At 42.4% G+C, this 17,495-nt stretch overlaps 1 protein-coding gene across 7 annotated transcripts in view; it reads right to left on the bottom strand.

The window, feature by feature from the left end:
* Window positions 1–17,495, bottom strand: part of enah (ENAH actin regulator) — a 126,147-nt gene that overhangs the window by 15,687 nt on the left and 92,965 nt on the right. For 4 of the 7 annotated variants that reach the window (XM_061705180.1, XM_061705179.1, XM_061705182.1 and 1 more), the window contains exons 5-11: window positions 16,199–16,551; window positions 11,976–12,767; window positions 8,355–8,740; window positions 4,753–4,895; window positions 4,531–4,579; window positions 985–1,036; window positions 797–869 (exon numbers count right to left, since the gene is read on the bottom strand). In XM_061705180.1, the coding sequence (XP_061561164.1) occupies window positions 797–869; window positions 985–1,036; window positions 4,531–4,579; window positions 4,753–4,895; window positions 8,355–8,740; window positions 11,976–12,767; window positions 16,199–16,551 (1,848 nt within the window). Of the gene's footprint in view, window positions 1–796; window positions 870–984; window positions 1,037–2,919; window positions 3,874–4,530; window positions 4,580–4,752; window positions 4,896–8,354; window positions 8,741–11,975; window positions 12,768–16,198; window positions 16,552–17,495 lie in introns of those variants that run through there. The other 3 variants (XM_061705184.1, XM_061705185.1, XM_061705183.1) reach the window with 3 other exon arrangements.

Raw genomic sequence — 17,495 nt, 5'->3', positions numbered from 1 at the left:
TTAAAAAAAACGATATTCCGATTCCCTGATCTACTGGGTGGAAAACACTGCAGAAAATGTCAGTAAATCAGTAACCAGCAATGAGGAGAACAAATATGCAACAATATGACCCTTTGTTTGATATCCTTGGGAATCAATAAGGTTTTTGCTTCAGCACAGAAAATAATTCCTGAAAGTACAACATTTTTCTGTTGGAAAAAAAAAAAAAAAATCAAACTCAGTAGGCTCTTACATAAACCTAAAAAAAGAATAGTCCCAAAAAGTGTGAAGAACAAATTGAAATGTGAGCACAAACGTACTGTACTACTTTGACCATAGCTTTCTAAGCCAATGTGCGTCAGGTATTTAAAATAAACTGACTTCGAAGAAAGCACACATCTGATAAATTGCCTCATGCGTGTCATTTCACGTGATGAAAACTAAGAATTGTGTAGTCCTGTCCTCAAAGAAATGGCTAAAATATTGATAAACACAGAATTTTCACCACTCCTGCTCATATTCCAGCAGTAAACTCATATCAGATGTGCACATTAAGCCAACATAAGCTTTAGTAATGTTAGCAAGCACTGGGCAACCCAAACAGTGCACCATGCTGAACCTAGCCAAAACTACTTCAGCAATATGCCAGTGTACTCAAAGAGTCTTATTTTTGGTGGTTCCGAAGCATTTTTAGAACATCTACTTAAATGAAACAATAAGTATGATTAAAAAGTGAGCTAAAATTTCCCCAACCAAAACAAAAAACTAAAATGTTATTATTGTATCAGGTAAGGCGAGTAGTTGGGAGATACAGTACCTTCCTATAACTGGTGATTTGCTACCATTCATAGTATTGTTGTTTGTTCTTTCCCATGGCTTCCTGGGCATGTCTGTAGGAATAAAAACAAGTTAAACAAGTAAAACCAAGAACCTTTTGTTAAGGAGATGGATTGTTTCTGCTCTCTGGCCCTTCAGTGTTGGCTGTTCGACTCTCCTGGCACTCACCTGGCGTGCTACAAGCTGACACTTTGGGGATCGTGGCTGCCTCACCCTCCTCCTGTTGGACAGACAAGAGGGTTCAAAGGTCAGATGAGCCACACAAAGTCAGAGCACAAAATAGAAAAGGAGAGATGCATTATTTAGGCTTAAAATGACATACTGCACAGTAGCGGTTATCTATATTTTATGTATTTCATTTGTTGTATTTACTTGTCCTTAATTTAACCAGATAATTGAACAAAAAATATATATATATCCAACTTCCTGTCACTGAAAAACATTCCCACAGCATGAGGCTACCACCACCATGCTGAACTGTAGGGATTGTATTGGCCAGTTGATGAGTGGTACCCGGTTTCCTCCAAATATGACGTCTGACTTTTACACCAAAGAATTTGGTGTGAATGCCATGAAGCTTTGTCTAATCAGACCAGAGAATTTTGTCTCTCGTGGTCTGAGAGTACTTCAGGTGCCTTTGGGCAAACTCCAGGCAGAATGCCATATGCCTTTTACTATCCATAATGACCGCCATATGCCTTTTACTATCCCTCCATCCACTTTCCGTACCGCCTATCCTCACTAGGTTCACGGGCGTGCTGGACCCTATACCAGCCATCTTCCGGCGTCTGAACTGGTCGTCAGCCAATCGTAGGGCACACATAAACAACCAATCAAACTCACATTCACACCTACGGGCAGACCGGTAAAGACTTTGGACGTTCCGCCGCCATGTGCTTTATGGAGACTTGGCTTTGTGATGCTGTACCCGATGGCGCCATCATGCTTGCCGGCTTCAATCTTCACCGGGCAAGATCGCGACATGGAATCATCGGGGAAAACAAAGGGCGGCGGGATATGCTTCTATATTAACGTAAAATGGTGTACGGACGTCACGGAGCTCAGCACACACTGCAGCCCGCATTTGGAATCGCTGTTTTTGAACTGTCAGCCATTCTACTCGCCTTGTGAGTTTGCATCATTCATTCTCGCTGGTGTCTATATTCCGCCTCAAACTAACACAAACGCCGCAGTGCTAACGCTCGCCGAACAAGTAAACGAAATTGAAAACACCCGGACTCACCCCTCATTATTCTCGGGGACTTTAAAAAGCTAAACTCAACCACAAACTCCCTAAATACAAGCAGCACATCGACTGTCCCACCAGGGAAAATAACATTTTAGACCACTGCTATACTACACTAAATAATGCATACCGTGCCAAACCTCATGCAGCCCTGGTCTCGTCTGATCACTGATTAATTCACTTAATACCAACATACAGGCAAGAACATAAATGCGCTCTTCTCTCTCGACACGAACAACTCCACCTCAACGCACCCGGCTGTCAAACTCCTGAAGTTTGCAGATGACACCACTGTCATCGGCCTCATCAAACACGGTGACGAGTCTGCATATTGACAGGAAGTGGAGCGGCTGGAGCTGTGGTGCGGCCGACACAACCTGGAGCCGAACATGCTCAAGACTGGAGAGATGATCGTGGACTTCAGGAGGCCTCCTTTGCCACAGCTGCCCCACACGCTGTCCAGCTGCCTTGTGTCAACCATCAAGACCGTCAAGTTGCTGGGAATTACAGTCTCTCAGGACCTGAAGTGGGTGATCAACATCAACTCGTTCCTCAAAAAGGCCCAGCAAAGGATGTACTTCCTGCAGCTTCTGAGGAAGCACGGCCTGCTTGGTGCTGCGACAAAAAAGGACAAACTCCGACTGCAACGGACAATCAAAACTGCTGAAAAGATTGCCGGTACCCCCCTACCCACCTTGAGGACTTGCACGCTGCCAGAACTAAGACAAGAGCGTGCAAAATCCTCTTGGACCCTCCACATCCTGGTCACCAGCTCTTCCAGCTCCTTCCCTCAGGTAGGCGCTAACGATCAATGCAAACTAGAACTAGCAGACATTCCAACACCTTCTTCCCTCTTGCAATCAACTTCTTAAACAGCTAACCTACAATTCCATTGCAACATGCTGCCATTTTTATTTATTTATTTATTTTTGTCTTGAGTTTGTTGTCACATTTCTGTCGGGCCAATTATATATTACACTGTAGTAGTCTCGCCACGCTGCACTATTTTTCGTATCTGTTGTTGACCAATACTGGCCACTCATGCCAGAGTAGCATGTGTAGCACTTGCACACCGACGGAGGAGTATCTGCAACATTTGCACAATCAACATTGTCCCAGATTATCGCGCTACTAGTCACTTTAAACTGGATACACTCCTTGAAGTCTCGGCGCCCTTTGCACAATGATCATTGCACCGGACTATTGGTATATTAGTCATTCAAACTGCTCTAAGTGCTAGAGGACTCTGCATCTTTTTGCACAATTGTCAAAAATAAATAAATCAAGAAATTGCACCGGCATTACCAGATAACTAGCAACCCTTTATTGCTCAGTGACTGTTTTTCTCAATGTCTTTATCTCTCAAAAGTGTTCTCTGACAATTGACTGTCTGTTGTCGTACTAGAGCGGCTCCAACTATCGGAGACAAATTCCTTGTGTGTTTTTTAGACATACTTGGCAAATAAAGATTATTGTGATCTAGAGCCTTCAATTAACCTATCATGCATGTTTTTGGGATGTGGGAGGAAACCGGAGTACCCAGAGAAAGCCCACACAGGCACGGGGAGAACATGCAAAATCCACACCGGCGAGGCCGAGATTTGAACCCCGTTCCGCAGAACTGTGAGGCGGATGTGCTAACCAGTCGGACACCGTGTCGCTCTCTGAGATCTAGAGACAATTATTTTGACTTCATGTTTGGTTTGTGCTCTGACATGCAGTGTTAAGTGTGGAACCTTATCTAGACAGGTGTGGCCCTTTCCAAATCATGTTCAGTCAGCTGAATTTACGACTAGTGGACTCCAATTAAGCTGTAGAAACATCAAGGATGATCAGTGTAAACAAGATGCACAGGAGCTTAACCTTCAGCTTCATTGCAAAGGCTGTGAACACTAATTTCTGAGTTTTCTATCTTTAATAAAATTGTGAAAATTAAAAACAATGTTTTTCACATTATTATTATGGGATGTTATGTGCAGAATTTCAATCCAAACAATCCATTTTGGAATAAGGTTGCAACATAAAATGTCAAAAAAAGTGAAGCGCTCTGAATACTTTCTCAATGTGCTGCATGCATTTTCTAAGTCGTCAAGACTTTTATTGGAAAACAAATCATTTGACCCTTCTGCAATTTCTGCAATTTGATCAGTCATTTAAAAAAAAGTGGTTTGGAATAGGAAAAAAATAATTCCAAAACTAACTGATCATTCCAACTAATTGAAGGCAATGTGAATCACCAACATAAAAACGGAAGCACCAAAGTTAGTGAAATACAAAATGAGTCATGCCAAAGCTTTTGGTCACGACTATATCATTTTTTATAATTTCTTTTTTTTTTTTTTTTTTTTTTTTTTACTATATGCAATCCAAATGAGGCATGCAGAAAACACGATGAGCTCAGACAGGAATGTTATCAATGTAGTAATGGCACACATGAAAAAGGGCAGAACAGCTCTGATTAGACTTACTGATCTCTGGTCGGGTTCAGGTGAAGAGCCCTTCTCCGCAATTCTTCTTCTGCAAAGGACAAGAGCAATGTTGAGGCATTGGTATGGTTTCTTTCATTTGGTATTTCCAATACAATGCGAGTCACACATAAATGAACAGACGCATTTAAAAAAAAAAAAAAAAAAAAAAAAAAATTAAAAATACAATTTTTTCAAATTGATGAAAGAAATCTAAGGTGGTACCTTCTAGCCAATAAAGCGCTCATTTCCTCCATGAGCCCGCCTCCTCCAGGTAGAGGGCCATTGCCTCTGGGCTCCGATTTGGCCCCCGCAGTCCCAACTGTCCCCAACAAGGCTGCTGCCAGAGCTGCTCCGGCATCATCACTCTGAAAACATTTTCAATATTACTTCCTCTGAGGCACTCACATGTTGTATAGTTTTGGACAAAAATGATGGATCCACTTTTGGACATGATAAACAACTGCATACTCATCTGGGAAGGCCTTTGCCAAACTATTCCCACAAAGTTGGAAGCATAGAATGGTGCAAAATGTCTCAATAAGATGGAGGATGAAGATTTAATACGCCCTCTAGGTCAAACAATCGACTAATTAATTGATTAAGAGGTGTGTCTGGATAAATATAGTGTAACTCTGCATGAGCATGGTATGTCATGGTATCTAAGATGTAACTTGTGTCAAAGACGTCACTCAAAAAACAAAGTTTAGCATTGTTAATATTTTACTTAGGCCTTTGCCTATTCTTTTTTTTAATATACATATACTGTACTTCCGATATACACTGACCAATCACCAGAGGTGAATAGAGTAGCCAAGTAAGACTACCATTACTTTAGAATGATATGACTCGAGTAAAAGTCGTCCTCCAAATAATTGAGTAAGAAAGAGCTCAGTGGAAAAGAAAAAAGGTACTGACTAACTAGTGAGTAACTTCAGATTTATATTTTAAATCAGAACGTCAAAAGAAAATAAAAATAACTAAATAAAATATGTGCAAATTCAGATATTGCTGAACAATATCACTTCATCTAAAACCAATATATTTTTTATACAATTACAATTGTTGTATAATAACAATATAAGGCATATTCAGCTCCAACATATGGTTTTATACTATATTGTTTCCACTTGCTGCGATTGGATGGCAACCAGTTCAGGGTGTACCCCGCCTTCTGCCCGATGATAGCTGGGATAGGCTGCAGTGATTAAAAACCTCTCTCCACATCCCTGTTCAAAGGCCAGGTTTTTAAGTTGTCAAATAATTTTGACCAAGATATTTCATTTGAAAACTTTTCTACCATTAATGTGACCCAGAATTTGCACAACCCAACTGATTTATTTTTGCATCTTTTTTGAGAGGGGAGGTGAAAATAAACAACTGAAATTAACTTGAATGCGATTGACTTGGACTTGATGTTTGACTTGCTGCCTTCTTGGCCAGGTCACTATTGCAAAAGAGATGTCTGTTTTAAGTAGACTTTTAATTTAGTGTGGTTAAATAATGTTTAAATAAAATATATCGAAATAAATCTGGTTTCACAAGGATGCACTCCCTCTTAGAAACTGGCATGTGGCTGCGTTCAGAAGTAACATATCAAATTCAAACTCATGTTCAATGGGAGTCCACACACACCTGCCACCATTTCAATTTTTAAGTGGGGGGGCACATGTACATGCCTTACAGAAACATTATTTGCTTTCGTCACTAAAATGACTGAATGAAGAAACTTTTTGCTGACCAGACTTATTGATAAAGTGTGCGAGAGAGAGAGCGAGAGAAAGAGAAAACAAGATGCATGTTTTACAGTAACTTGTGTCCATAAAATAATGCTGTTGTCATATGCACAACCAAAACAACAGCAAAAACATCTGCAACTTACCGCAAGGTGTTTTGTCAAGTTAGAAGTGGGCTGAAATATCCAAGTTTGAGCAATGACAAAACCACGCTGCATGTTAAAGCTGTGGTTTTTCGTACTCTGTAATGTAAACACGAGTCGCGTGCAGCTGTCACGACTCACTTTGATTGGCCCGCAAAGCCCAATAGAAGACTGTGTGCAGACGTGACTTTATGTCGTTTGATTGGTGAACTTGAGTCAAACATCACTGAGCATTGTAGCAACGGTGCCTGATGCGGAAGTCAAAAACAGAAGTCTAAAAATAGATAGCGCACGCAGTTATTGACAAATGAAAGTAGCAAGTGGCATGCAGATTATTGTAACGGAGTAAAACTACCGTTTCTTCTTAACATAAATACTCGAGCAAAAGTAAAAAGTCTGCTTCATTAAAACTACTCTGAAGTAAAAGTACAATTTATCCAAAATGTTGCTTGAGTAAATGTAACGGAGTAAATGTAGTGCGTTCGTACCGACCTCTGCCAATTACAACAGTAAATATATATAGTAATCTATTGTGATCCAACACAGAGGATCAAAACACAATAAAAACAAATACCGTAATTTCTCGCGTATAATGCACATTTCCCCCCCGCCCCCCCCCCCAAAATTGTCAAGTCAATAGTGCGCATTATACATGAGTATAGGGGAAAATGGAAAAACTTTTTTATTAATGTATACCGCCATCTAGAGGTAATGAAAAAGCTATACACTTTCATTCCAAAATGCCACCACCACCTAGAAGTTATGAGAAAGGTGTACACTTTCATTCTAATATGCCACCGCCACCTAGTGGTTATGAAAAAGGTGTAGCCTACACTTTCATTCCAATATGACAGGGGGTACATATGGCTGCATATATTTACAGTTGTGCTCATAAGTTTACATACCCTGGCAGAATTTGTGAAATCTATATATTTTTAAATATGAACAACAACCAGCATTAATTTATTAATGGTTATGTTTAGTTTAATGATAGTGCTTTTCTGAAATGCTTGACCGTTTAATTTCAATCCCATTAAAATAAAATTAAATGTGTTTCGCCTGACCCTTCATGTTTTCTTTAAAGAATTGTACCCATCTTACAGATTCAGCCTGGGTAATCAAACATATGAGCACAACTGTGTGTTTTCTAATGTACTCAACAAAAGTAGGTAAATAAAAAAGAAAAAAAGTATTACGTGTTCAAATAGAGTGCTTAGCTTCAGAATAATTATTTTGGGGGAAAAAACTAACAAAACACAGATAATACTTCATGTTTTGATCATATGGGTAGAAGCAAAATCGTGCATTGTAAAAATGCATTATACATAGAAGGTTTTTCCAGAATTTTGAGGTCAACTTCGGGGGTGCGTATTATACATGGGTGCACGTTATACATGAGAAATTACGGTAATACAAATTTCAACAATACAGTGTCAATCAAAATTGAGCATTATAACCGTTGGAAAGATTGAAAAGTTTTATGCTGCTCCTGTATCCATTAGATTGTGCAAGTGGCCATTATGTTGTGGCTGGTCGCTGTTTAATCCCCAGGCTTGATTTTACTTCCCTTTCAGCTTGTTGGTGGCCATTTTTGTCTAGAATGAAACCCATTCCCAAATTGTATGATTCAATACATTAAATAACAAGACATTAAATAATATAATTGATAGGTTTCAAGGGGCCAAAAGTGACCAAAGACAGGGCCAAAATGGACAATATGATTTACACAGTACATTACTGATATAATTAAAGATCCACAAGTTGGAAATTGCAAAATTAGACAAAAATCTCCACCTTTGCGAAGTTTTAATACATTTGCATAGCATAGCTAAAACTGTTTGAGGTGGACACAAATGGTCTACACAGAGCCCAGAAGGATAATGCATGAATCAATACAGTAGAGATGCCTCAAAGTACAAATTGTTGTGAACCAGAAAACTTTGCTCACCCTTGGCACTTTGCGCAGCTTGGCCCCTGCGAGGGCGGCAGCCAGGCCTGAGATGGGGCGGTCCTCTGCAGGAGAGAAGAGGCCAGCGGGAAGGGGAGGTGCTGGGGGAGGTGTCGGGGACCCAAGTGGAGGAGGTTGCCCGGGTGGCGAAGTAGGTGTCCCAGCTGGAGTCAATGTAGGAGGCAAAGGTGGAGGCGGCGGCGGCGGGGGAGGGTGTCCTGATGGCGTGGTGGGGGTGGCGGCCGGCGGGGTGGCCGGGGTGGCGGCCGGCGGGGTGGCCGGGGTGGCGGCCGCAGATGTCACAGTAGAGCTGGGTGGCAGGGGTGGAGGTGGGGGAGGGGTGGGTGTGGGTGTGGGTGTGGTCAACCCCACTGGCTGCACAATGTCTGTTTGTGTTGTGAGGTGGGGGTGGAGAAACAAAGAAATAGTTTAAGGACAAAACTGTGGACCTTTATTTTAAGATGAAAAAAAGGTTTACACATGGTTCATATGGTTAAGCATGTGTAAACAAACTGTGTAGAATAATGATGGGTGAGTCAATCACGATAAAGTGCCTTTGGCGTCCTCATCAGAATCACTCAGTCATCATGAAAATGTAGCAGAATATTTAAACTCTGAGGTCTTATTATAAGTGACCAAAGATTTGCACACATATCATTACAATAATGTCTCTTAAAATGTCTTTCCTTCATTTGATACCATTTGTTTCCCTTTGGATGTACATGATTGTGATGTCCAACACACTGTTTTGCTAACTTCAGTGTGTGTAATGTGTTTTGTTTTGGGGTTTTTTGACATGGTTTTATTGTCGCAACAAGTTATTTGATAAAGTCATTTTGATCATGTATATTCGATTTTTATAATAGTATTGAACATTTTGCACGTGTCCCTGAAATTGCTGTCCACCCTGTCATTTTGGGCGAACTGCCCCTTTGGGGAAAAAAAACAGCTGATGTTTTCAGTGATATCACAACCAGCATTTTGTCTTTGTTCAATGGAGACTGAAACAGTGGCTAGTTGCAGAGTAAGTATTTACACTTTTCATCATATTAGGTGTTTCGTTAGCGTTACATGTCCACACTGTCATAGTGAAATATCAATTTCTATAAAAACCTTTCAGAAATTTGAACTACATGTGTTGAACAGTACACACTCCGCTTGCTAACTGATTCATGTTGCTAAGTGGAGGTTCCACCATGTGCTCATTAAATGCTAACATTAGCCAAAAATGTCCACCCTGTCAGTAAACCTTTCATGATAGGGTGGACATGGTTCATGACAGAAAGGACATTTGCATAGTTTAGGCCACATGCTGATAATGTTACACATATTACAACAGCTATTACAGACATTTTATAACAGTACATCCTACTGTATATATAGTAAAAGTATCCGCAAGCCTCATTTGATCAGGCAAGCCAAGTTTACCGGGACTCCCAATAAAAGTGTTTAAGGGAACATTTTGAATTTCAAGGTATGAGCTCAAAAGGAGCTGAGACAGCATGGAGTTATCGGGAACGTCACGCCGCTGACACAGACAGAAGAAAGTATCTTGAGAAGGAAATGGACAAGTGGGAAAAAAGACAGACAGACTGGAAAGAAGAAAGGTGTCAATGAGCTCAGTGAGAGAGAGAAAAGGGGGAAAAAAAGAAAGAAATGGAGGCTACTCATTTTTGGTGTTTTGCTGCGTGCAGGTAGAGTGGATCAAAACCAGTCTGTTCACCTGTTAATTTCCCCCGACATGGGAAAATGACCTCTGGCATTTTTTGAAATTATTATTATTATTATTATATTTTTTTTTTTTTACATAAATTATTTTTGATTTATTGCAAAATTAGGCCATTCAATGACATTTCACAATGTTATGCCCAAGGTCCACGCTGTCATGTTTCTGTCCTTCTGTTATTTTCATGTTCGAAGAAACTAATTTATTTTCACAAGTTAGCAAACTTTGTGTGATTCCTTTACAAATAAGTAAAGTCCATGACAGGGTTGACATATTTTGCTGTTTGTGTGTACATTGTCTGCTTGTAGTTAATTCATAAAACATGGACATTGGGAAGTCTCAAAGGCACCTCATGGGGATATTGACTCAGGTACATTTTTACTCAAATTTTGCAAACCATTTCCGAAGTCATTTCGGGACTGCATGCAAGAGGGAGAATTTAATCGTTTAATCTACATGCCATGTTAGTGTGTGAAATGCAGTTGTCAGTTGTATGTAGTAAGGCAGGCAGTGCTTGTGAAGTATTGTTCGATATGTGGCGTGAGACCAATATTTCATCACCCAAAGACAAACTGCCCACTGTCAAATATAAGACGGACAAACTTCACAAAACTCATGTTCACAATGACATGGATACAATGAATGCAATTGGTTTCTCAATCTGGATCAACAATTTAGCGCAATTTAAATCACAATCGGCGGCACGGTGGACGACTGGTTAGAGCGTCTGCCTCACAGTTCATAGGACCGGGGTTCAATCCACGGCCCCGCCTGTGTGGAGTTCGCATATTCTACCCGTGCCTGCGTGGGTTTTCTCCGGGCACTCCGGTTTCCTCCCAAAAACATGCATGGTAGGTTAATTGACAACTCTAAATTGCCCGTAGGTTAGAATGTGAGTGCGAACGGTTGTTTGTTTGTATGTGCCCTGCGATTGGCTGGCAACCCGTTCAGGGTGTACCCCGCCTCCTGCCCGATGACAGCTGGGATAGGCTCCAGCGCGCCCGCGACCCGAGTGAGGAGAAGCGGCTCAGAAGACGGATGGATAAATCACAATCAATAAGCTATGTTGGAATGTGAACATGATGACCTTGAGATGATAGCTTAGTCCCTTCCAGCCAATCAGTTCAATGAACTCGGGGTTCAAAGGGCATGAGAACAACTTCTGTGGCTAATGAGAAATAAAAGATCAACGGAGCACTGTGGTTCAAATGGAAAACAAAATACGCCCAGGCAGGGAAATCTGTCAATGTATTGTAAACTGTTATATTTCATTTAATTATCCAATCACCATCAGTTTTATTGTATGGATTTTGCATTTAAAAAAAAAAAAAAAAATCTGTAGCACATTTAAATGTTGAATAACAGAGTCCACATTTACTTTGAGCTTGAAAGCTGTGTATAGCGAGAGGACGTGCTGTGAGGTAAATACGCATTGAGGTCGCAAATGGCGAAACTTAAAAAAAAAAAAAAAAAAAAAAAAAAAAGAATATACTGACGTTTGATTCATAATGTTTAGAACAACATGAGACGAAAAGGAGGCTGTGATTGGAGTGATTTGTATTTTGCATAGATGGCAGGCATGGTGCTCAAAGACCTGACATATTGCCCTTTTAGTGAACTTTCAAGCAACTGGACCTTTACTTTTAAGCAGACACAGACACACGTGGAGCTCTTGGAGAAGACTGACAGCGATGAAAGCATTGAACAACAGCGATAGCTCTTCATAGAGGTCTGGTACGGAAAACGTTACTTGAGAACAAGGTAGCAGATATGATCATGTCTCTTTAAGAATGGTAAAACCTCAGAGATCCGAAAGAATTATTACTGTTAGTGTGTGAGTTGGCAGTGAAAGACAGCAGGGAGAAAGGCAGAAGAAAGTGGACTGAAGGCCTTACCCTGGGACTGGGGCTGATCGGAGGACCCCAAATAGAGTCGGCGGGTTTCTTGGCTTGCTGGTGTGTCTGACTCCCCTGGCCCTGACGGGCCCAGGCCCAGAGGGAGGCTGAGGTGCTCAGTGGAAGCAACTGCAGCAGTGGAGGGCGCTGTGGAGGGAGAGGGCAAACCAGGAGCATGGGATGAGGAGGGGGGAGACGAGACGCACGAAGAAGAATGGGCTGCTGCGAGAGAAGCAAATGGCGGCGGGGTAGGCGGAGGTGGTGGGGTTGGGCAGGCTACGCCAACAGGGTGACTATGTGGCAGGATGGTGACCGGGGATGGTGCGGGAAACATAGGAGGGCCGTTGGGAGATGGTGAGGGGGGCTTCTGGGTAAGCGGGGTGGTGGCCGCGATGGGGATGAGTGGCCGTGGGCCTGCGGCCTTCCCTGGTGGACTGCTTATCATGACCGGTGGTGACGGGGGCAAGGGAGTGAAGTTGTATGCCGAACACACCGCAGACTTGGGCGCGGTGGCAGGGCTGGGGACTGGAGCAGGAGCAGGAGGTGGCGCCTGGGCAAACGCCTGCTGTCTCCTTGGGACAGTGGCGTAGTGGGGAAGGACCGGGTGGAAGGCAGAGCCGAGCGAGGTGGCAAAACGGGAGGCCGAGTGCCTCAGCGGTGGCGTGGGGGGTGTCGTGGATGAGGATAAAAGGACTCCGGGAGCTGGGTAGGTCTGTGTGGATGGAGATGCCGGCGTGGATGATGTCCTGCTATACTCCTGAGGAGTGGGGCTGTACAGAGTGCTTTCGAATGCTAGTTGCACGGACAGACGTGGCGAAAGACAACGACACAGGACAGAAGGGAAGGCACCAACGCAGGAAGGAGGCAGCCATCGTGCACACGACGGAAGGACGACAGGTCAGGAGAGAGAGATGGAAGGAGGGTGGGGGTGGGGGGGAAGAGAATGCAGCAGATGAAGCAGGGAAAGAAAAAAAAAAAAAAAAAAAAAAGAGCACAGAGCTAAACCACAGTTTGATTTCAGGGTATTTACGATATTTCAGTTAGCTGGGCTGATGTGGCATTGTTAGTAGACAGATGCTGAGACAGTGCTGTAGAAAACAGCCTTCTTTTGATTATTTTATTTTATAGATTTGCTGAGAGAGATGACTTTTTAACTGGATCCATCCAAACTTACGTGACTCTTTATATATATATATTTAAAAAAAAATTAAAAGTGAACTAAATCAATGAAAGTACAATTCAAACACATCAAAACAATCAAAACTCAAAAGCACTTTTTCAAAAATACTTTTGCCATGCAACATGACTGTCAAAATGCTGTTTCTGGTTGGAATGGCCACTTCATCTTGAGTACAAAAATCCGTAGAAATTGAGTTTCTTGTGTCGGGGAAAAAAATTGCCTTTGTGGGCAACGTCGCTGCTGGAAAATCTAGTCAAAAAACATCTTCAAATCGCAGTAAAACGGTTTACAAAACTGAGATGCGTGTGAGCCACCACTTACGAGACACCAGAACTGATGTATTCATTGGACTGACTCGCTTTTCTTTTTTTTTTCTTTTTTGCTCCGTGTGATACTTCTCCCAGCAAAATGCTGCGACATCTCATGCCTAGCGACAGTCAGCATTGTATCCTCGCCAACCACATTCAGTCCTCATGCCGACTTCTACTCTCCCTCATCACCATCCCTTACGTTTTTTTTTTCTTATTGTCTTCACTCATCTTCCTTGTAATTATTCACTTCAACCTATCTTTGCCCCTTTCAATCATTTCGCTCCGGGCAGGTCATGTGGCCAAGAAACACCGGCTGGATGAATGAAAATATTTATTTTTGCAAGTACAAAATTAGGCCGTTCCCCTAACATTTTTATATATAGATACCAAAAACCACATTTACGGATGTGCACTAAGCAAGTGTTCAAATGATTGTGTATAGGTTGAGGTTTTATGTTCATTTCTGGACTAAAATAGGGGAAAGAGCTCGATAGATAATGGAATTGCAACCGCAGCAGCTGTACCTACATACTTTATGTACCATACATACTATATTACCTTACCATGCGCGCGCTCACGCTCTCTCTCTCTCTCACACACACACACACACACACACACGCGCGCGATGTGAGTTAAAAGGTGATAAAGAAAGGTTAGTAGCAAAGTATATTAGACCATAGCCTGTCATCATATTCCAAAAAAAGCAGCGTCATTTTGCGCCCTCACCCCACCCCCTGATCGGAAGGATTTAGCAAGCATTCATACTAACGCACATAATCACCCATCAGGGTCTTACCAGCATTTCCCTGATGTATTTTTAGCTCGTGAGTAACACTGCTGAACTGTGTCAGCCTTCATGTGTGGTCATGCGCATATATGCTAATCGGGCGAACATAGCAATCAAAGCGTGCAACAATGCTGCCATCCTTTCTGACCCTGTACTGAATTGTAATTCCCTTCTTTGTATGGCAAAATCAAGCCCGAAGCAATTTCATCTTCAGTTTAGCATGGATAAAAGGCATTGGGTTAGCACCGGGCGGCACGGTGGACGACTGGTTAGAGCGTCTGCCTCACGGTTCTGAGGTCTGGGGTTCAATCCACGGCCCCGCCTGTGTGGAGTTTGCACGTTCTCCCCGTGCCTGCGTGGGTTTTCTCCGGGCGCTCCGGTTTCTTCCCACATACCCAAAACATGCATGCGAGGTTAATTGAAGACTCCAAACTGCCCGGGGGTGGGAATGCGAACGTGAGTGTGAATGCTTGTTTGTTTATATGTGCCCTTGCAATTGGCTGCCGACCAGTTTGGGGTGTAACCCGCCTCCTGCCCGAAGATAGCTGGGACAGGCTCCAGCGCTCCCGCGACCCTTGTGAGGATAAGCGGCTCAGAAAATGGGTGGATGGATGGATGGGTTAGCACTGTACCTTCTGCTGCTCCACTGTAATCTACTTGATGCAAGTGTCAACATTGTAATGTGAACTTTTTGTCTACGGTGCTCTAGTAGGAGTTCTGTATATGATCAAGACACTTATGATACATGGATGTCGATGGCAATGTTGGGCTTTCAATGACTTTTAACAGGAGTTTTATTTACGTCTACCACATCCACACGACAAGACTCAACTCACAATTATACAATTGATACCAGAAACTATGGAACCCACCCCGACTGCTACTACTAGCGGTGGAGGCATTGGCATTTTCGTACTGCAGATAAGTGATATTCCTGCCACCTGGTAGCTGAAAGCAAATAAAAAGTGACTTTTTTTTCCAACTTAGGTACTTTTGAAATCAAGTAATCAGTAAAGTAACTAGGTTCCTTTTTCATGGTAACTGTGGCAACACTGCCTAAGACTTTATAGCCACGAACCCATTTCAGGCACTTATTCAATGGTGACAATGACCCCAAACATCTATGGTGGTCGTGAAATTAAGTTTTCATTGGCTGAATTTGAAATGGATTGATTATGGAACAAATGTCATTGAACTCTACTATTTCTCCTAAAATGGGAGGTCAGGCATTCAGCAAGAATTACACGAGAGCTTAATGGCTACCACAAGACAGAAACTAAAACAAACTGTGCATTTTGTAAAACCATTCTGAACAGTTCAAAGAATACACTGAAAGCCCTATATTGTCGTAATATCCATGCCGCTGGCGAGTGTGATCATGTCTAAACAACTACACAATACCACCTCATACAGTACCACCCATTGTTCCATCACGAGTAGAATTACACAGTATACACACACTTTAATTAAAACCCGGCAAAAAGTCCATGTTGCCTTTACTTGAAAATGTTGCGGTAGCCTGAGGCACCTCGACTAATTGTATATAAACAGTTGAGGAACACACTATGTGGTATCCACGATTGGAATATAATGGTGAGCTCTGATGGAATATGAATTTGGGCAGTTTTGACATCAGATGTTTCTTCAAAGAAGCAAATAGAGTCTCCATAAAATATTGAGCAAATTACAAATCAAGCCATTAATGGACTGAAACACATTCAATAGCAGTTGTATGTATTACAAAGTGGACAGTGTTAGGGAAGGTTCAAGAGCTTATAGAGTAGAAGCATAAAAAGCTGCCATGCCCTAAAAGGTTCATCAATGCAACTTCATATTTATAAATGAGGTTCAGGGAAAATATGGATATCATTGCAACAAAGACTTCAAACCCGATTGCCGGAGTGTGCAATAATTGTGCGGGCCAAAAGCGAAGTGCATCACTCACCGGCATTGGAGATGCGTCTCCCTCTTTCCCAGTCTTGCTGCTCTCTGTCCAACAGCTCTTGCTGCTCCTTCTCCTGCCGCTCTCTCTCCACCTTCTCCCTCTCCGTCCGCTCACGCTCGGCGTGCTCCTGCTGCTCCTGACGTTCCCGCTCCAGTCGCTCCCTCTCAGCCTGCACCTCTCTTTCTCGAAGCTCCCTTTCCTGACGTTCCCGATCTTGACGTTCCCGTTCCTGACGTTCCCTCTCTTGCATCTCTCGCTCCAGGCGCTCCTGTTCCTGACGCTCCCGCTCTTGACATTCGCGTTCCTGGCGCTCCCTTTCTAGCTCTTTCTGCCTTTGCAGCTCCTGGAGCTGCCTGAATGGAGAAGAAAAAAAATACAAAAATGGAAAAGAACCAACAATATACATGAATTTTAATACCATAAGTGACACTAACCAACTAACAGTATAATCAAGGCCAGACTGCATAGTTAAAACATTCACATTCTAATTTAAAAATTTTAAATAAAAAAATCGAAATGTCAGGTGGAAAAAGAAAATGACTGAGTAGAAATAAGTTAATTAGATTGGACCAGGTCTTGACCCCTCTGAACCACAAGTAACTACTGTTGTCATTACATAACACACATTATTATATAACACTTGCTACTGGGCATGGCAGCTATGTTATGCAACCTAAAACTTAGGTACACAGTGAGTTGAAGTCTGCAATTGGCACCTCACTATCCTTGGCTGAACAACAGAAAAGTATACCAAATAAAAGAAAAAAATCGAATTATTTCGAGGATACATGTAGATATTTCAAATGTTTTCATTGCTGTCAGTGGAAGTTATAAGTGGCCGTGTATCTGAGTGCATTTATAGTGTGAAGTTCAAGGTTTGGTCGGTAGGTGTCAGCAGAAGGAAGGTAGAGGAGGCATGCGCCTTTCTACTGGCTCCGTGTCTAATTCGGCGAAACTGTCATCATACTTGTGGAGCTCAGCAGTCCCAAACCACGATGCCCTCTCCACTATACTTCAATGGTGGAATGAGGTTTTGTTTCTCAACACACAGCATTGTGTGGACAGCAGTGGCTTCCTCTGCGGTGTCCTCCATCGGCATCCATTCTTCTTGAATGTTGAACCTGATCATAGATCTGTCAACAGAGATGTGAGCGTGTGACACAGCTTTCTGCAAGCACTGAGCCGACAACCTTGGATTCTTCTTCACCTCATTGAGCTGAGCAATCTGCGCTGTAATGTTGCAGTCATCTTCACAGGATGGTCATTGCGAGGGAGATTAGCAACAGAGTGCTGATTT

This window comes from Phycodurus eques, chromosome 18 (assembly GCF_024500275.1).
Source record: "Phycodurus eques isolate BA_2022a chromosome 18, UOR_Pequ_1.1, whole genome shotgun sequence".
In the NCBI taxonomy this organism is placed as follows: Eukaryota; Metazoa; Chordata; class Actinopteri; order Syngnathiformes; family Syngnathidae; genus Phycodurus; species Phycodurus eques.
This window is presented reverse-complemented; position numbering and strand designations above follow the sequence as displayed.